Source organism: Eptatretus burgeri, chromosome 7 (assembly GCF_056783735.1).
Source record: "Eptatretus burgeri isolate ZD-2024b chromosome 7, Ebu_testis_v1, whole genome shotgun sequence".
Lineage (NCBI taxonomy): Eukaryota > Metazoa > Chordata > Myxini > Myxiniformes > Myxinidae > Eptatretus > Eptatretus burgeri.
Genome location: NC_140967.1, coordinates 86,671,244 through 86,692,527, shown reverse-complemented (window position 1 = coordinate 86,692,527; position 21,284 = coordinate 86,671,244). Strand labels below are relative to the sequence as shown.

Sequence of the window (21,284 nt, the reverse complement as noted above, 5' to 3'; positions counted from 1 at the left end):
CTTGGAAGAGTACGATACATCGATAGATAAATCTTACACATAGCTTGCAGTTCACATGTGACATTTTGTTCTGTGGTTCATGTTCTACACACACACACACACACACACACACACACACACACACACACACACACACACACACACACACACACACACACACACACACACACACACACACACACACACACACACACACACACACACACACACACACACACACAAGCTTAAATGTGTAAGGCTTTGTTGTTAAAACCACCAAGTGAGTCATTAATATTTTCTGATGCAGATAATAGCATTTTGCAAATGGTAACTATTTTTAAATGCACCTTTCGATGAATATTTCGTTTCATTAATTTGATTACTCATTTGTAATCACAACAATATTACTAGAGCGAAGTTGATGGCGTGCCATTGCAAATCCCAATGCTTCCCACCAAAAGTAATGTTGAAAGATGGCAAAAAGTTCCACCAGAATTGGCCCAATATCAAATTTTGAGTTAAAAGATTTTTTTTCCTATGACCTAAAGTCCCTACCCCCGAGATATGACCTGGGGGTCGAATCCAAGTCATCGCTACATATTCCATGTGTCCCTCAATGTTGATTGCATAGACAAAGTTGCATTTTAAAATGTTTGAAAATGTGCCCGCAATTGCATTTTTCAGTACCAGGACCCCGACATTCGCAGGGGATACATTCCGGGATGCAAATGTGGGGGCATTACTTCAATGGGAAATGGGGGGATAGGTTCCGGGGATTTCCCAACCCACAAAAAATCCACAAATGTCAGGGAAAATCTCGCGAAAATGCAGGAAAATGCTTTGGAAATAGAAGAAAATCTACGAGTGTCGGGATAAAATCCGCAAGTGTCGGGGTAAAATCTGTGAGTGTTTTGTCATTGTTACAATCGAGACAAGGGGGGATAACGTTATTGGCTTGCGGTGGTTCCTGGTTCATCAAAAAGGTTACAAATGGCGACACCACCAAAGTCGGGGAATTGGTACAGTGGGGACAAGGGGGATTAACGTGATCGGTTCACGGCGGTTCTTGGTTCAAAGGGGAAAGTTTTTAAAGTTTAAAATGTTTTCGTCCACGAATGCACAGATTACAGTTTCATAAAAGATGCTTACTAATAAAAAAAACATAACATCAGGTACCGTTTCCAATTTATTGAAGAATGCATTTTAAATTTTAAATTAAATATTGAAGAGGAAGAATTTAATGTCTGAAGTGGTGATGGATTCCATAACCTTGCTGATGATTGGGAGAAGGCTGATTGGTCTGTAGTTGCAGGGATCTGTTTTTGCACCTTTTTATGCAGGGCAGTGATGTTTGCTGATTTCCAAGCAGATGGCAGATGACCTTGAGCAAATGAGAGGGTGAATAGAACAGAGAGAGAGGGTGAGCAAGAGCAGAGGAGCAGATTTTTAGGACACGTGGGCTGATGCCGTCTGGGCCGGATGCAGAATCTGAGTTGAGGTTTGACTGCAAGCTCTCCACTTTGTCAAGGGAAAAGGACACAGAGTCCAGGGAGAGCTGGGTGCGACTGGGTAAGGTGGATAGAGAAAGCGATGGGTTTTGGACACAAGATTTCGATGCAGACACAGAGTTTAGGCATTCAGCCTTTTCACAAGCGGTATCAGCAGTGCGGCTATTTCAGGTAAGGGAGGGAATGGAGGGGGAACATACACCAGAAACAGATTTGATTCGACGCCACCAGGATTTCGAGGAAGGAGAGAGGTTTGAGAGTTCAGACTTGAGATGAGAAAGATGTTGTTTTCTGGCTCTCCTGAGGGTAGATACACACTTGTTCCAAGCTTTATGGAAGGAACTGAGATTACCCTCAGTTGGGTTTGCTTTTCATGAGGCAAAGGCAAGTTGCTTCAGGACAACTGCCTCGCCACAAGCTTCAGTCAACCATGGGTGGGAGGAAGGGTAGGACAACTGAAGATGAGAGGGGGTAAATCTGTGCATGAGGGAGAGCAACTTTCTTTGAAAGAATTCCTAGGATGAGTTGATATTGGAGAAAGTGGCGATGGGAGACCAGTCTGGAAGTTTGATGGCTGCTTGGAGACCCTGCCAGTCGGCTTGAGTGAAATGCTGGACTCAACGTCGCTGAAGTGGTTCTCTGATAATAGCCAGAGAGATGTCCACTTTGACAAGTACGTGGTCAGAAGAACTGATTGGAGCGGAGGAAGAACAGCAGATATTTTCAGGGAAATTTGTCAAAATCAGATCCAGAAGAAATAGAGTAACATTGGTTGAGATCCGAGTCGGGAAATTGACCGATCGAGTCAGTCCCAATGAGTCACAGAAAGCTTTTGCTGAGGTGCCATGACAGGTGAGAGAGGTACCCACACCGAGCCAACTGGCATGATGACAATTGAAGTCACCATATATGAGGAAGAGAGAGTTTGGATGAGAAGATAGAAGTTGGTCCATGTTTTTGGATAGTGAGGTGTAGATGGAGTCATCAAAGCCTGGTGTTGGCTTAGTGGTTAGGGTGGCGGCTTGGGATCCCAGGATCCTGAGTTCAAGCCCCGTTGGCTGCTGAATTAACACCAGGGGGTTGACTCAGCCTGTCATCCATCTGAGGTCGGCGAAGTGAGTACCAGTGTACTGGTCCCGGTGTATGCCCCGGTTAGAATAGGTGTACCATATCCCTGTGTGTCGTAAGAGGCGACCAGGGTTGGCGTCAGGAAGGGCATCCGGCCATAAAAAAAAAACATTGCCTCAAGAAAAAGCCTAACCCCTGCACAGCAGGGAAAAATGGCTGTAAAAACGGTCATAGGTGGAGTCATCACTGTTAGGTGGACGATACAGTACACATATAAACATGAGGTGGGAGTGGAGGGGGAGCCGTAGCCAGAGTTATTCCTGGGGGTGTGGGGAGTGAGGGCAGTGCATGGAGAGTGAGGAATAGAGTCTTTGATCGAGAGCAACTCCTCCACCAGGACGAGGCTCAGGTCTGTCATACCGGAGGAGGGAGTAACTAAGGAGAAATACTTGGGAGTCAGAGACATCTTGAGGGAGGAAAGTTTCTGTTGGGCAAATTTTGTCTGGTATGTCAGTGGCAACTTGTATGGAAAGATCTGTAAGGTTTGAGCGAAGGCCCCGGATATTTGAGGTCCACACTCTTAATGAAGAGGGAGGGAGGAGGCTTTGGGTGCAGGGGATGGGAGGGGAGGGGAAGGGTAGGACAAGGGAGGAGTGGGGGGGGGAGAGGTAAGGAGAGCTCAAGCCCATAACCATTAGCCATTAGTTCAAGCTGCTAATTACACGAATAGATATGCTGAACATTTTCATTCTTTAACTCACAGGACATGATGTCTTTCCTATCTGCAGGCAGATTATGCTGAGCGTTTTAAAAACATAACAGCTCAGATGGTGCTGTTTGTAGCAAGATGGTAATTTACACTAAGATGTGCTGAATGTTTCCATTGTGTGATGTCCATAATGTGGTGACCTGGTAATTGCTGGATACATCAATAGATGCTATTAGTGTTTTCATTCTGAAAGTCACTCATGGGGGATAACGTGGGGAATAACGTGTTACACTGGTGAGACATCCCACAAAATTAGGTTTATCCCACAAAGCTACAATACAGTACGTAGAGTACCATATGTTTAAAGTGCACATGGTAAGACGTCCTGAGAAGCTACAATACACATCCTGGAAGCAGGTCATGTTCGTGGCTTGTGGAAGATATGTTTTTTGCGTGTGTACAGTGTTGTACTGTTGGTACATCCAGCTGCTTTGTGTGTGGCTCATGCAAGATATGTTTTGGAATTGTGTTTTGCTTGCGGTTCATGAAAAAAAAAATTATAAAAATAAAATAAAAACAAAACTAAAAATCGCCGCAAAAACTGCGAATATGCGGGGCAATTTCCCATGAATGTAGGAACATGTCGCAAATTATCAACCGTGAATACGCAGAACCCGTGAATGTTGGAACCGTATTTGACCTTTTGACCCCACCCCAGTGGGCAGGGCCAAAATTATACCGTCCTTGCACCTTCATGCCACGCGGTGATCACAACTACCAAGCTTAGTAAATTTCTGCCTAACTGTTTAGGAGATAGTGTGACGGACAGATAGACAGACAGATGGAGCCAATTACAATATCCCTCCATTTTTTTTTTCAAAAAACGTGGGGATAATAAATATTAATGTGGAAATATCACCACTGTAAATTGCCCACCGAAGGTGGGCAAAGATGGGCCCATCCAGAGGGCACGAGAGCTAATGCTAGTCCATTCCAACTGTTTATTATGGTGAGAAATGAAAATTTTCACTGCTGCTGACGACTTCATGATGCCGGAACCATGGTTTCTCACACCATATTCCTGTGTCAATTCTTCCACTGTGCATTCGACCTTGCCCATCATGAAATACATGTACAAGCTCCTGCACGATCATTTTATGTCATCGGAATGTAAATTAATTATGTAATATGCCATTCACCTCAAAGATCCCTTGCTTCTTACTGAGCACCCCATTGTCCATTGTCCAGAAATGCACGTGAGACTTTCCACAGGTGATAACCAGGTTTGGCTCCGTGGGGTGAAACTCAGCCGCAAACACTGGCTCATTGGAACACTGGGGGTTGAATTAGAGAAAGCACAGATTGCAATCAGTGGAAGGAACAGTGATGTCAACACAAGAGAAATTAAGGAAATTGCATAGAAATAACGGGAAGTACAAACCATAACTGGGAATGTGAATGATTTTGAAAAAATTTTCACATTCTTTTAGTGTGCTTCAATGTAGTGGCTTTTTGTTGTTAAATACACTTGGTGGTTTGGTTCGTGGGGGGGGGGGGGGAAGAGGGGACGACAAGTGTTGACAAAATAGCAGAGGAGACCAGAGAACAACAATAGACAAAACCGATAGGTAGTCATAGAGTGCAGAAGATCAGGGTGATGTACGGGAAAATATCATATATCGGAGGCCAAGCCTCAAAATGGAGCGGGATTGGTATGAGGGGAATAGGAGAGAGGAGGGGGAATAAGACAAGAAACACTATAATTAATGCTTATTATTCCGCAATGACCAGTCGACATTGCTCGTAGCTCTGAGTTAATTTCTCGTTATTCTGTGTTTAAAATTGCACGTGTGAGAGTCAGTTTGTTCAACATGACTCTTAAATCTACCAACATCATTTGGATATGTTGTGCTGCACTGTTTGTGCCCCTACTAGTTTGCCGGAATTTCGAAGGCCTGAGTAACTCGCCGCTGCCAGTTATGCACGATCGTCATTTCTCTATCTGCTTGCCAATGCGTCAACATCGACCGAAGCTCATAACCTGCAGCCTTGCCTGAATTCACACCTAAAAGAGGCGAATCAACACCGGATCCTACCTTGCCTCGACGACGGCGTGGCAGACGTCAAAGAACAGGTAAGGAGAGGAAATAGACCTCCTCTTCCAGGCTTTACCCTTGAAAATGTTTGTTCCATTAACAACAAAATGGATGAAATCAGAGCTCACGTCAGATATCTCAATGACATTAGGAACTCCAGCGTTCTATGTTTCACAGAAACATGGTTATATCCGGACACCCCTAATGGAAGTAGATATTGATGGATTCCACTTGATCGCTCATACCACGGGGGTGGAGCATGCATGTACGTTAACAAACATTGGTGCAATTTGTTGAAAGATGGCAAAAAGTTCCACCAAGCACAGGCCCAATAGGCCCCATATCTAATTTTGAGTTAAAATATTTTTTTCCCCGTTTTGATTCCTGTGACCCGAAGTCCCCACCCCGAGGCATGATCTTTTTGGAAATCTGCAATTCGAACATTGAACTACTTTGTGTGTCCTTCAGACCTTATTACTTGCCCAGCGAATTTAACCAAGTGCACATCTGTCTTGTGGACATTTCACCAGATGCTGATGCTAACGAGGCAGCTGGTGTGATCTATGGTAGGGTCCAACATATGGAGGAGTCATCACTAGACTCGCCAAAGTTCATACTGGGTGATTTTAAACGACTACAAATTGGATGGGATCTTGCCCCACTATTTTCAATATGCCGACAAGGCTATGCGGGGAAATAATATCCTCGACCGCTGTTAAGGTTCAGTGAAGGACGCTGACAAACCAATCATAAGACCAGGTATCGGTCGTTCTGATCAAAACATTGTTCATCTTACAAGGAAATCTAACACAGGTGGAGGCCATTCAGCCCATCATGTCTGTGTGAACACCATACTAATTTATCTACACAAGATCCAAGGAAGAAAATGCAATTTTATTTTTTTAAATAAAGTTTTTGTAGATTTTTTTTCCTTTTTTTTTTCTTCTTCCCCTCAGGGGAGGGGGCATGGGCTTGGTTAAAAACATACATCAACCACACAACCCCCCTTGACAAGACGCCCACCAACAGCACTCCGTACACATGCACACAATCACCCATCAATGCTCAAACTACCTAAAATTCCTGTCTAAATATAGCCTAATCTCAATATATGTCTCAATATAACCTCTAAATATAAATCTTCTGGCCCAAAAACTTAAAAAGGAGAAACCACAGAAAAAAGGACTTCCGGGTGTGGAACAAGTCCCTGATCTACAACTTGAAAACATGTTTTGAAATCACTGATCGGGAAGCACTTTTGAACGAAACAGAAAATATCAACGAGGCCACCAATATAATCAACGGATATGTGAATTTTTGTTTAGACCTTAATATCCTGGTAAAGGCTAAAAATATATTCCAATGACAAACCCTAGTTTTGAAGGACTTAAAATAAATAGTCCTGGCTTTAGGTGGGGGGGGGGGTGTTCATGTACACGACTCTTTTAGAGCGGTCGTTTAATATTATATATGCCAAGACCTTCAAAAAAAGTTTGGATAACACCTTCAGGTCAAGTTCGTTTTCTCTGCATTGCCCAACTGGGAATTTTGGTTGGGTTCCAAACAGCTAAAATGACGGTACTGGAAATTCATTGAATAAATCATTATTAGCACCCATACATTATTAATTTTGATGTATTTGGATTGTTTGGATGCTACTAACACTTTGAAAGTAGCTCTTAATTTGATGGCTTCTCAATCACCCGGTATTGTACGTAGGGTAACTAAAATTGGCCCAAACTTTCCTCATCAAGTGCTCTGAGCAATCCAATTTGCATATTGATACCTCAGGGCTCTGTATGATGCTGATGGGGCTCATTGTAACCCAGAAACACTCTACCCCTGAATAGCCACTTTTAGGACATTTCATCAAAATGATCAGATCTCGAAAAGTAAGTGTCATGGGAAGTTGATCTTTGTGTCTATATGTAGAGATTTTTGATGCCAAGGAATTCAATGGCACCATTATTGTGATTTTTGGACTTGATCAAATTGGGATAATGCTAATATGTCCATCAAAATGGCTGCAAAATAGACTTGACATGTAGAACAATAAAATTAAAGGTGACGCTCTAAAGGAGTCAAATGGATGCACTCCCCCCAGAGCCAATACCACAAGAAGAGTCATAATTATGTTTAACTGCACTTATGAGATGGAGTACCAGTGCCAATGCTAGTCCATTCCTATTCGTTCAAGACACTGTACCAATGGATTCAAATCGATTCAAACTATGTCTTTTTCAGGGCTGTGAATAGTGACATGGGTGCGGTGCCATAGCCTGATTAACCGTCTCCGAACGCCTTCATACCTAAAATCTGTTTTCAATGATGGAGTCTAACACTATTACAGTCATCGAAAGGCATTTCTTTTGAAGCGACGAAGTGTATCATGTGCAGAAAGCAAGATATGATAAAGTTGTAAGACAAGCAATGGCTGTAAAAGGATATGTATGTGAAGCCAGTGACATACATAATGACCATGTTTCCAAGAGACTGAAGCTCATTGAACGAGAAAGTTTTTTTTTATCACGTGACTAATGAATGTTACAAAAAGTACACGATGAAGTCTGTTCTCGATAGAATAACTCAAACCAATCTAGTTCAAGACTCAACTTTTTCCCAGCATAACAAAACAGATGAGAGAAGCACTTGTTTAGAGGCTGCCAGCAACTCGCCTTATACATACACGACAGCAACAGCATTGTGATATGTGAACTGGATTATCTGTGGTTACAAATCGTGCAAACAAGTGTACACCAAATATTGCATTAGTGAATCCAACCGTGCTTTATCTTTTCTTGCTGCAACGAAATTCTTTCTAGAAGCTGTATTCACTCAGACTTGTGACCTGCACGATCCACATTCTGTGTTTGGAGCAGATCTATATTACCAAAATGAGTGCATGATGAAGTATATGTACAAGTATGAGTCATGCTCCAAGGACTTGGTGCCGAAATTGTCTGCCAAACAGCTTGCATGGAATCAGGTTTTGCCAGAGTTGGATGGAGGCCTGAAAAATGGCAAGGGCTATGAGCTGAGTGTTATCAGAGACGACTTGAATGGCATTGATGATCAATGTAACTTCTGCAATGGAGATGTTAAAATTTTCTTGATTAACCAATTTGGTAGTGAGATTGATTTCACATTTCCTGATGCTTTGTGCAAATCCATGATGGCAGTAAAGAATCTGCATTACAAATAAGCTGGCGTGATGGAGAGCACACACGAGTCGTGTAAGCACCACGTGTCATCCCAAGCCACGACAACCTGCAGAGAGTCCCATATCCAAGCAATGATCAAACTAATCGAGGAGGATAAGGACGCATCTCAAACCAGAGAACTATGAATATGGACATCGAAGAAACTCATCATTTGTCATCGATGACATGGCTACTTTTCGCAAGGTTCATGTTACTAGCCTCTCCAACTTCGAGGACCTTCTCTCAGGTTTTGTATCCTTTACCGATGTATAGCATCAGTTTGGAAGATGTGATTATGTGGTCTACATGTACTCTGAAGATCCCTCTGTGAAGGCTACTGAGAGAATGAGGCACACCGACACACCGAACAGCTATTTAAGGGGAGAGTGTTTTTGGGTTACAATGGTCCCTATCAGCATCATAAAGAGCCCAAAGGTATCAATGTGAAAATTGGATTGCTCAGAGCACTTAATGAGGAAAGTTTTGGCTAATTTTAGTTACTCTATGTACAATATTGGGTGATTGAGAAGCTATCAAACTTTGAGCTATTTTCAAAGTAAAAGCGATTTTTGGTGAAAATTAAAGAAAATATGGCCATTTTGTCCTGTGAATCAAGGTTTAGTGCATTGAATCATGCGAGAAAGTTATTAGTAGTATCCAAACAATCTAAATAAATCAAAATGAACAATTTATGGGTGCCTATTAATGATTTATTCAATGACTCTCCAATACCGTCATTTTAGCTGCTTGGCGCCCAACTGAAAATCCCAGTTGGGCTCCACAGAGAAAACGAAAACGAACTTGAGCTGAAGGTGTTATCCAAACTCATTTTTGAAGGTCTTGGCATATATAACAAGAAAATTTAAAACTACCGCTCTAAAAGAATCATGCACACAAACTCTCCCCTCCCCCCCCCCCCCTGGAGCCTATACCAAGATCCTTTTTGAAAAGAAACAGGCTTTTCAAATGAAGGACCAAAATAAACTTAAAGCGCTACAATTAAAACTGTTTTTAACGGTCAAAAACGCCAAGGAAAGCTATAAAGAAAGAATGGAAACTGCTTCAGGACAAACAACCCACGAGAAGCCTAAGCAAGGACTGCAAAATATCACAGGTTTCTAGAAAAAGAAAAAAGAAAAAACACAACTCGTTCCTTGATTTAGGAAACCCAATGTTGATAGGAAATTAATTTAATCAATTTTACAGCCGCTTTAACTCTAATGCTTCCAGTGATCTAGTCTCAGCACAGTGTTCTGCTCTGTCTGAAACACAAGGCCAAGATATAGTCATCAAAGTCAATGAAGTGGAAAACCTGTTTAAGAATTCAAATCTCCGCAAAGCAGTCGGTCCAAGTGTTTTTCTCCGCAACCGCTTATTGGATCGAGACAAAATTTTCACCATCGGAGCGACAACTCATGTAGCATGTTCTCTTGATAACCATGATGTCATAGGTCACGTGGTGTGGCAGCCATGTTGGAAAAACGGAAAAAAAAATTTGGACCTCTGTATCTCTGAAACCGCACCAAGGAAAAAATTGAAACTTGGCATGGGGCAAGTACTCCTCATGGGGAATAAGTGCGAGTTGTTTTATGACATCATAAGTGCCTTTGTTATGTCATAATTGCATATGTACAATACCACATCTGATCTGAATGAAATTTTTTGAGTGTCATCCAGGGATAAAATTGTCTGCAGAATTTTTTGATGACGTCATCGGTCACGTGATTCGGCAGCTATATAGTATATATATATATATATATATATATATATATATATATATATATATATATATATATATATATATATATATATTTCTTTTAAACCTTCAAAAATCTTCATTTCTGAAGTGACTGAACAGATCGAGGCAAAACTTTACATGTGTAACTACCTATCCATGAGAAACAAAAGATTCACACATATGATGTCATAAGTCACATAGGTTTGGCAGCCATATTGGATTTACCCAAAAACCTATAAAAAAATCTTCTCCAGAACGATTGGACAGATTGAGGGGAAACTTCACACAAATGTTCCCCAAGCCATGGGTGTACAAGTTTGTTCAGGAACAATTGATAACTCACATGGTTTGGCAGACATATTGGATTGAAGGGGAAAAAATTAAATAATGCTTTCTCTGCAACGGCTTAATCAATTGACGTGAAACTTCACAATTATTCAACTTCACACAAAACACGGCACGCTCATCATCGAGGCGATTAGCGATGCGCTTTAGTGCTTATATTCATTTGAAAGTCCATCTCCTTACTGCTATTCATGTAAAGTTTATAAATGTACATGATGTTCAACAAACAACTTTGTTCATTTATTATATTTTTTCTTACCAACGTAGCTTGCATCGCATTTCTGTTCATTTGAAGAAAAAAACAACAATACTTTTTGGCCAAACTATTAATAATAGTAATGGATGATCCGATGCTGTGTGACCCTTCTTACATTGTGCAGCCAACATTCCCAAACATTTCGATTCCCAGAAACGAGGTTTTTATTTTTTTCCATGCTACCTACTCTTTGAGTCAAAGTGTTGAACTGTGGATTATCTTTGCATTTAGTCAGTATTATACCCATGCTCCTTCAAATTGCTTCGTAGATATATTCCAAACATCAAATTCTGTGGATCTCCAATACAGTTGTCCCAATTTTTTTTTGTCCAAAAGTTTCAATAAGAGGAATAACCAAGAGCACATAACAATGCTTTTGTGGGAGAGGGATTGAAGGATGTCTGAGAGTGAAAATGAGTAACATTGGGTTTTATCAAACTAAGAAAGACCACCTTGACATGAGCCATTTTCTCCTCGCGTTGCCAGTCCCAAATGGAGAGGACGTGCTCATTCCCATCATCGACGGCACATAACTGCCCCCCACCATTCTGCAACACAGCAAAAGAAAAGAGTGAAAAATAGTTTTAATTGAGGTAAAAGGTATAAATGTTGAAAAGTAAAATGTAGAACACTCATAATCATCATCACCATGATCATCATCATCATCATCGATCATCGTGTACCATGCCCTATGCACAGTGTTGGTGCTGCTAAAGCAGTTACTAGGCTACAATCCTGGTCGGGTCGCCACTTTGACTCAGGAAGTCAGGGCAGTTTGTAATTTGTGGAAAGTGTTGGCGATAGCTCGCCGACACTTCAGGAAGGACACCGTGGGATATTTAATGTTCACTAACTAATACTGGCAGACAGAACGGGCCGCTCGTTTAACGTCCATCCGAGGGACAGCACATGCATTGATGAATTACCCTGCTTGTGAAACACAGATATGACAGTTTATAGCCGGGTCGGGATTCGAACACAGGCTAGACAGCCTGGAGGAGAGTGTGCATACCTCTGGGCCATCCTGCTAGCCCAACGTAAAACACTCAACACTTTTAAGTATGCTTAAATACTCTTCCCTACAATGCTTTAGGATTAAATGAGCATGCCATACAAAGATAACTTTGACTTATTTAATGGCAACAATTATTCCCTCCTTCGTGGTCCGCCAGGGAAATTTTAAAACCCAAATCTATTGCAGACTGGCTGGCCAGGCCTGACATTCAAATGAAGTGGCAGGAATTTGTCATTTGTTCAGGGTTCCAGTGATAACTTGCATACTCTTCCTGAAGGACACCATGGGATCTTTAATGTGTACCAACCAATGGTGGCAGACAGGTCCTCCAGCTTAACATCAAACCGATGGATGGCGGATGCATTCATGCCCTGCCCTGCATTTGAAAAACCTGGGTGAGAATTTATGGCTGGGTCAGGATTCAAACTCAGGCTGGATTGTTCCAAGAGAGTGCGCGCGCGCACGCACACGCGCGCACGCACACACGCGCGCACGCACGCACACACGCACGCACACGCACGCACACGCACGCACACACACACACACACACACACACACACACACACACACACACACGTTTGGCTCCTCAGAATATAATCCCAAAAGGAGTGATTGTTCAATGACAACATAACACAAGGTTTAAAGGAGATATCTCACCGACTTGGAAAAGGTAACGCAGAGCACACCGCGCTCAAAAACTCCTGAACCAATGAGATGCAGAGTGTTGAGGCTAACGGAATCCCAGACACGCACATGCGCTGGCAGAGGCTGGGAAAATGGAAGTACAGGGATAGTTACCAAGGGTTACCAAGAGTGTAAGTTGGGAGTACTGTACTTTCAGGTGTGCATTAACCATAAAAAGCCCATGACCTTTTCCCCAACTTATATGGCGAGCTATCAGCATTTAGAGATGAATATTCAAGCAATCGCTTAATAAATATGCTACTGCATGGAAACCTTCTAAGTAGGCATACCTATCTTGATTAATTAGCCACTTACCTTGCCATCCTTGCTAGTTCCAACGACTTGCCCTGTAGCAATGGTGATTCGATCAGGGTGAACCGCTAGGCTGGATGAGGAACAAAAGGCAACACCAAAACAACAACCAGGTATGTCTACATTGCTTTTCATCAAGTATGCAACGCTCATTTTGTATATCAGAACAAGACATTGCAATTTCATACATAAATCATTCTGCACAACCAGCATACGTTTTGTTTGCTTGGTAACCCAAGCGACAAAGAGAATAAATCACAAAAACATGTCAAATAACTTTCTGTGCAAAATATACTCTTGAGTAGAGTGAAATAACAATGGAGTAGAGTTTGTTAATCATTACAGGACCTACTTTGCTAACTACTGTCAGGTCATTAATGTCTTATGCAAGGCCTCCCTGTGCCCGGGTGACAGCCAGCACATTAACATCGACTGCCAGTTTTGACAGGTTGGAAGTGGGATTGTCCATCATTACCTCCACCACCGAGGGTGGATGGAGGCTATGTTTTCACCCCTGGTTTGTCTGTTTTTGAGCAGGACATCTCAAAACGTTATGGGCAAATGCAGACGAAACTTGGTGGGCAGGTTGGGTGTATGAAGAGGACGAATTGAATCGATTTTGGTGAATCAAATCGACTCAGTGAGAGCTTCAGCAATGATCCAGATATGAGAATTTTTTTTAATTTTTAAGTGAGTCTTCACCATTGAGAGATAGGGCCAAAAACAATATATAGGATGATATTTCAAAAAGTTGTGGATGAGTATGACAAAACTTGTTGGATGAGTTGGTTAGGTGACAAGAACAAGCCGATTAGATTTTGGTTCAGATCCAGTTGCAGATCCGGCCCATCAGTGGGATACAAAACGTAAACTGTTCAGCCTGGCGGAAATATGTGCTCTATCAAGTTCCATTCCAGTTAAATATGTTTCAACATTCAATTTAATGAGCAATTTCACTTGAAAACTTTTACCTACAAACTTTTCCAGCACTCGATCCCACAACACACCCACACCTTTCCTTCTGGGTTGGAACCTCACTTACCACTTAATGTCATCCGTGTGTCCAAGGTAATGCCTCTGGCTGCCTTCCTCTGTGTTGTAAAGCACCACTACAGAGGCAATGAAATACACCATTTCCCCCGTGGGTAAAAGGTACAGGTTTGAACGGCAATCTTTACCACGGTATCCATACCTTACGGACATCAGCTGGTCAAGGAAACAACCACATCTTTGGTCTAATATTCCACACTAATCCTTTGTTACATTTTCTTTACAAGTGACCTCACCCTCACTGTAAAGAAATATGTCTCAACTTTGCAATGTATTGTAGACATAAGGCATTTCCATTCATGTGTGAGAAAAAAATGATGAACCCTGAAATTAAAAAAAACTCAATGAGAGCTTCAGGAATGATCACAAATTGCTTGAGAATGCAGTGTTTCGATGGTTCAGCCATCGTCTGATGTATAAATGACGAATGTGGTCATCATTAGTTAGATATTTATTGGTATGCCATCCTTATGAGGGCAAATAAGCCCGAAATCCAGATAGGTGGCTGCGTTTGATGGTTAACTGATGTTGACCATGTAATCTTTGTCTGTTTGACAGAGTCGACTGGCCAAGGTCTCTGGATTGGAGGTGACACTTTGGTGTAGGACCATGTTCAATGGAGATCAGGGGAGTGCTCGTCACACTCCACATGTTTTGATTTACGCACCGATGACATCACATGCCTTCTGGCTGAATGGTTTGCATTAGCGGGAACATTATCTGGGTGGCAGATGGATGGTTGTTCTTTGCGGATTATGTGGTTTTACCGTGTAAGACATAATCCGTTGCGATGCTCACCATAACACAGTCAGGAGGTGCGTCTGATGTGTATGTGTGTGTGTGTGTGTGTGTGTGTGTGTGTGTGTGTGTGTGTGTGTGTGTGTGTGTGTGTGTGTAATATATAACTATAATATATATATATATATATATATATATATATATATATATATATATATATATATATATCTTTTAATCCAATTAACCAACATCCTTGAGTTTGGGAACAGGAGAGTTAATGCTTTTATTGCCTCATTGCCAAAAATTGCTCGTCTTCTGATATATTTTCTAGTCTCTTACTTCAGCTTTGACAACCTTTGTTTGATATTTGCTCAACTTCTGGAGACACGTATTCACTATACAATTGTAATTTAGGTTCCATTCTAAAAAAAAAAATAATTTACACTGAGTGTTGATCACGCGAAAACACTGACATCATAACCTAATAAAGTAAAGAAACAAGGGTCATATGTATTCAATTAAGAAGTAGAGAAAAAAAAGAGAGAACAAGTTGTTTTTGGGACTCAGGACATGAACCCCATATGTGTCATTCTTACAATAATAGCAGCACTTATTATTATTATTTTATTACAATTTTATTTTTGTAATAAGTATAATAATATATTATATATTATTATTTATTACAAGGAAATATTATTTGATTAAAACACCAGGTTGTTTGTATTTTCCAAAGGATGACATTCCTTGTTGGACATTTACAGTGCTCTATAGCCAGGCTGCACATCTGTGCCATCATAGCTGTCTCTTCAAATAGATTTCTAAAATAGCATTCATCGTTCTCAACTCCGCTCGATCTCACCAAATGTTCTTGCTTAATTTAACATTAAAAACATGTTCTTGCTGAATTAACAAAAACTTCCATAATTTAACATTAAAAATAAACATATGCAACAATATTTTACATTTTCTTGACCGAGATGCCATTCTGCCTGTTTCATGTAAAAGGCGAGCAGAACAATGCAGAAATTAAATCATGAATGTGTTGGACTCTTTTAGCAGAAATAGTGGGTGCTCGAGGAGCAACACAAGAGATGCGTTGCCCTGGGTTCATAACAGGGGATTCAGGCTTGTGCTCTACATTCCCAATGAAGGCCAAGCTGAATGCTTCAGAAAGGAAACAATTTTTAAAATGTCATTTTGTTTTTTTGCACAGAGCTCCAGTTCTGAGATGGAAAAAGGCTCACTGCCAAGCTGGCATCAAACCAGGCCTCATTCTCACAGGCTACAGCAAATGCACTGTCTCATATTAATGATATCTGGCAAAATAAGAACCAAATCCTTATTTTCTCCATGGACAAACAGGTGATGACGAAAAACCTTGTGGTTCAATGCATTTCCTTTTTGGTGAATAGCACTTCAGCAAAAACATCTGTTCGCAACACCACTCTTGCCAATTACATCATGGGGATGCATCAATGTACATGGAAAATGTTGATGTTAACTCTTGCCAAAAAAATTACATTCAACTTGTATCCCTGAGCTACGATCAAAGAAGGTGCCAAAAGTCTTCCCGCAAGATTTTTGGAAAGGAGAATGACAATCTGATTGATATTTCGTCACTCGCTCTTCACACTCATAAGCCCTCCAAGCTAAGACTCACATGCACAACAATGAAACTTGGCAGCAGAAGGATACACCCAATCGAGCTTAAGGCGCTCTGAGGGAGGATCGAGTCGAATGTCCAGCCTGTATGCGTCAACCTTTTCCTGAGGCACGTACATGGTTATGGGCCTTCCACGGAGGTACATTTTAACATAGCCTTCCTCTGACACAACAAAGGCAAGGAAGAATACGATAATTAAAAAAAAAGAGTAAAAAACAAAAGAAAAAAGATATATAGGGGGGGGGGAGGATAAGGATATGATTACAAGTATCTTGAATTAAATATTCTAGGTTCACTATTTGCTCAAAGTGGGCGAAGCATGCCACTTACCGTTATCTCAATACTCACCAGGGTTATACACTGGATCCTTGGGCTTGCTAAACATGAACATTAGGGACAGGGTGGCAACAAATCAAAATAAACTTTAACATTTCGAAAAATAACTCGCATGCATAAAATAAAGATGTTACACGCTTACATTAACCTGCAATATCGAGGTCTGCTTTCAGATCATCTATTTATTACCCTGCGCGCACAAAGCGTAAAGAGAGGCAAAGCAAGTGGTTCACTCTGTGTGCCTGTTATTCTACGATTGAGGAATTACTTCATTTCAATTGAAGTTGTAAAGATAGTCTCAACTGAGAAGCCGATTGATTTTGAGGTCAAAGGTCATCCTGAGGTCAAATTTCTAAAATCGGCATTTTTCATCGGATTGACTTGAAAGTTGAACAGGATTCGCATATTGCGTCACTGAATTGGGAAACAAACTGCTTTTTTTTTAATCAAAAGGTCAAACTTCTAAAATCATCAATTTTCATCCTATTAACCTGGAAATTAAGCAGCAATTGCACAGTGCATCACTGAATTAGGAAAGCAACTATTTTCGAGGTCAAAGGTCAACTCCAGGTCAAACTTCTAAAATCATCAATTTCAGTCTGAAAAAGAAGAAATTTTCATCCGATTGACCTGAGCTTTGATTAAGATTGTCAATTTTAATCGAAATTAAATGGACAATTTGATGTACCCGTAGCAACCTTTGGAGAGGGGGATGGATTTTGCAAGTGTCTTGCTCTGCACAACGTCTTTTTCTTGTTTAATCTGTTAAGACAAAGTGTCAGTCAATAATCTTGAGTATAATTCACGGACCGGTGTTTGTTTGTTTGTGGGTTTGTGTGTTTGTTTGTCGCGCTACTCCTCCCACAATTCCGGGCCAATTACATCCAGACTTGCTACATAGGATTAGCATGACCCCAATTAATTATAGGTGTCTTTATATCTTTGCTGGTGGCTTGGGGTGCAGGGGGTTGGAGGGGGAGGGGGATATGCAAATTCTCCATGTAAATGTGTATTGTGTAGTGCCGCCTCCAGGTGGGGGAGGGAAATTACAAGTCCCCACCATTTAATGCACAGTATTCCTGTCCCCATGTTTTCCAGTGCTGTGAGGTGTTTTGAATTATAGACAGTCGGTATGTTTTTTGCTTCATGCACATTGCATGGGTTGTTTTTTTGCCTATAGAGCTGTCAGTTGCCTATACACCACCCAGATCAAGGTATGCATCAGAAGAACGTGTTGCACGCTTGGAACAAGATCACCCACAGGGCGGGTACTCTGCGAGTCGATACTAATAAATGTCAATGTGTGTGTGTGTGTGTGTGTGTGTGTGTGTGTCTCCTCCAAAACGATGAAAGCTATCAGCCTGAAACTTTGCATGCATACTAAGAAAACTCCAAGGAAGTGCAAGACTGAAAATTGGGTGTTTGGGTTAATTAAAACACCCCTTTTGAAGATAATTAACAGCATTATTTAATGATATTGTTGCAGGCCGGCGGGGTCGGGTGAAAAGACCATGAGGTGGGGGAAGCTACGTCGATTCCCACCAGACTCCCCGGAATTGTAGGCCGTCGCTCACGGATAATTCCGTGACGCGGCGGGTTGCGAAACCAACCGTGGACGCCAATAATTCAACCGCGTGACCGAGGGTCCTCCCGCCTATGGAATCGGGTTACCTAATTAACCATGTGGTTTAACCACCGGGGAACAACACCCTCGGGACGCCTTGTCCAAACCGGATCACTCTACCAGATCGGATCACCTTTCCGGATCGGATGCAGCCGAGCGACACTGCCAAGTAGGTACCGGCGAGAAGAAACGGACCGTTGGGAATAAAGACCTGGCTAAACCTGGATTCGAACCATGCTGGACCAATGAGGGAAAAGACAAAGGCGAGCTGGGAACATTTCTGCAACAATTATTTATTTCCAGCAAGTGAGGAAAAGCATGTGGCACAACAAAGGTTTATTGGGTTTGTAACGCAGGGAAAGAGAAGAGGGGTGTGGGGGTGCGACAAGTATACAAGCAACTTACTAAGCAGACACAGTGCAGACTTGATGCGAGATTATTCACAGCAACAACAATAAAAGATCTTCTGCAAGCTTACTTAACTGACAGGCGCCAGCACACTCAGACACACACACAGAAAAAGAACCTCTAATGAAGAAAAAGGACTTTTGCAGCCAGGGAGGGAGGGGGTTGAGGTTATAGTTTTCGGTACCTGGGTGTTTCGGGGGAGGGATGCTCCATGGTGTGGCACCCGACAATAGCCGCGTTGTTCTGGCCACAGCCGCACATGTGGAGATGGTGTTCCGAACCGGAGGAGCTTGAATGGAGAAGGGAGGAGTCCAGAGGGTGAGGGTGGAGCAGTAGGCGGGACCAGGTAGGTGGAGTCGAGAGGCAGGAGGCGAGGTCGTGTGGGCGGAAACAAGTTACAGAAGGCGGGCCGTCGAGGCGAGACGTGGGTGGAGTAGAGGACAGGAGACACAGCGTGAAACACACACACACACACACACACACACACACACACACACACACACACACACACACACACACACACACACACACACACACACACACACACACACACACACACACACACACACACACACACACACACACACACTCAATTTTCAATGGAGAGACCTCTCTGTCTTTTATAGGGCCCGAAGCTCGGGGGAGAGGGCCATGCCGAATCCGACGTAATCACCCGAGTCGGGTGCTCCGACTGGCTCCAATCCCTCATGTGGTCCGCCAGCCTGGGCCGGGCCTCGGGTAGAAGCTGGTGCAGCCTGCCCACCTTACTGCGTGACTCGCAGCACATGTCTGGTTTCGGGTGGACGCTGGTGCACGGTTATGGTCGACGAGACGAGACGAGGGGGCAAGCGAGGAAGAAGGCACCGTGGATCATCATGCTGTGGTAAACGAGACGAGGGGGCAAGCGAAGCAGAGGGCACCGTGGATCGTCGTGCTACACGCTGTGGTAGACGAGACGAGTGGCAAAAAGGCAGATTTACCTCAGGAGTGAAAAGAGAAAGAGTGGGAAGTGGAATGGAGGGGAAAATGATTTGATAAACCTAACTAATAGCCCTTCGCAACGCACTCCCTTGTCCTCCCACTACACAAGAGGAAGGGGTCTATCTGCACGTATATTAATGGCATAACTGACTCGGGACAACCATCTCTTGTATGCATGCGGTTCCGAGAACCGCAACAATATCCTTCATCAGGCAATCCTCGGCCACCTCCCTCTCTGGGGTCTGAAGGCGTTTCCTTGGTAACTTCGCTGGGGTCTGAAACAGCCATGTTTTTTGGCCTGCTCAACCATGCCTCGACTTGGAACAGGCTGCAACAATTTCTTTTCGATAAAGTTTTTATTTTCACTTTCCTCACTCATATCGTTGAATGCCTGTTCATCATAGCTACGAATCGCTGTGCACATCGCTTTTATAAGTTTTACATTTTGAGTGGTTCGTGCTCCGTCGCCCCGAGCGAGTGGTTCGTGCTCCGTCGCCCCGTTAGCGAGTGGTTCGTGCTCCGTCGCCCCGAGCGAGTGGTTCGTGCTCCGTCGCCCCGTTAGCGAGTGGTTCGTGCTCCGTCGCCCCGTTAGCGAGTGGTTCGTGCTCCGTCGCCCCGTTAGCGAGTGGTTCGTGCTCCGTCGCCCCGTTAGCGAGTGGTTCGTGCTCCGTCGCCCCGAGCGAGTGGTTCGTGCTCCGTCGCCCCGAGCGAGTGGTTCGTGCTCCGTCGCCCCGTTAGCGAGTGGTTCGTGCTCCGTCGCCCCGAGCGAGTGGTTCGTGCTCCGTCGCCCCGAGCGAGTGGTTCGTGCTCCGTCGCCCCGAGCGAGTGGTTCGTGCTCCGTCGCCCCGAGCGAGTGGTTCGTGCTCCGTCGCCCCGAGCGAGTGGTTCGTGCTCCGTCGCCCCGAGCGAGTGGTTTGTGCTCTACCCCCTCCCAACACAGTGCAGCACCCCTCCTCCCACACATCTCTCACTCTCTCTTTCCCTCTTTTTCTGTCTGTCTCTGGACATATCTGGATGGTGGTTATGTCTGGATGTAAGTTTGTCTTCAGACATGTCCAAGCGGTGTTTGTCTCTGGCCAGCTTGTCTCCAGATGCCTCCGGGCGGTGTTCGTCTCTGGACGTGTCTGGGCGATAATTAACGCACGTCTGCCTTCCCTTCTCGATCCCCCCCTCTCCTCACTCCCCCCTATTTTTCTCCCTCCCCCCTATAGTATTCCTATTAGCGAAGCGATGGGTGGTATTTGCTCGTAATGATATATAATCAATCAAGGAATATGGATACATATCTTCAATATTTTGACACATTCGTGTTTGAATTTGTGATTTGAGGAAACCTGGCATTCTTCTTCTTCTTCTTTTGTTTGTCTGCAGCATGAGGTTGTGAGGTAGCATCATTGGCTAATGTAGTGCCCTTTGCTGGCTCAGGCAGGAATTTGTAATTTAGCTATGGTGCTGGCGATAGCTCATCTACTCTTCACGAAGGTCACCATGGGATATTTAACATCCACCAAGCACCAACTAATATCAGTAGACAGGATGCCTGCCTGTTTAACGTCCATCCAAGGGACGACACA

The 21,284-nt window shown here is 43.1% G+C and overlaps 2 protein-coding genes across 6 annotated transcripts in view; one reads left to right on the top strand and one right to left on the bottom strand.

The window, feature by feature from the left end:
* LOC147023683 (uncharacterized) overlaps positions 1-5,388 on the top strand; it is a 48,751-nt gene extending 43,363 nt beyond the window's left edge. Inside the window, exon 3 of the mRNA XM_085889407.1 lies at positions 5,200-5,388. Coding sequence (XP_085745533.1) covers positions 5,200-5,321 — 122 coding nt within the window. The 3' untranslated portion in view covers positions 5,322-5,388. The remainder of the gene's footprint in view (positions 1-5,199) is intronic.
* The window catches only part of LOC147023682 (echinoderm microtubule-associated protein-like 2), a 141,517-nt gene that overhangs the window by 36,456 nt on the left and 83,777 nt on the right, over positions 1-21,284 (bottom strand). For all 5 annotated transcript variants that reach the window (XM_085889394.1, XM_085889397.1, XM_085889395.1 and 2 more), the window contains 7 exons: positions 16,710-16,738; positions 16,394-16,523; positions 13,953-14,102; positions 12,914-12,983; positions 12,572-12,682; positions 11,352-11,447; positions 4,464-4,598 (listed from right to left, as the gene is read on the bottom strand). In XM_085889394.1, the coding sequence (XP_085745520.1) occupies positions 4,464-4,598; positions 11,352-11,447; positions 12,572-12,682; positions 12,914-12,983; positions 13,953-14,102; positions 16,394-16,523; positions 16,710-16,738 (721 nt within the window). The remainder of the gene's footprint in view (positions 1-4,463; positions 4,599-11,351; positions 11,448-12,571; positions 12,683-12,913; positions 12,984-13,952; positions 14,103-16,393; positions 16,524-16,709; positions 16,739-21,284) is intronic.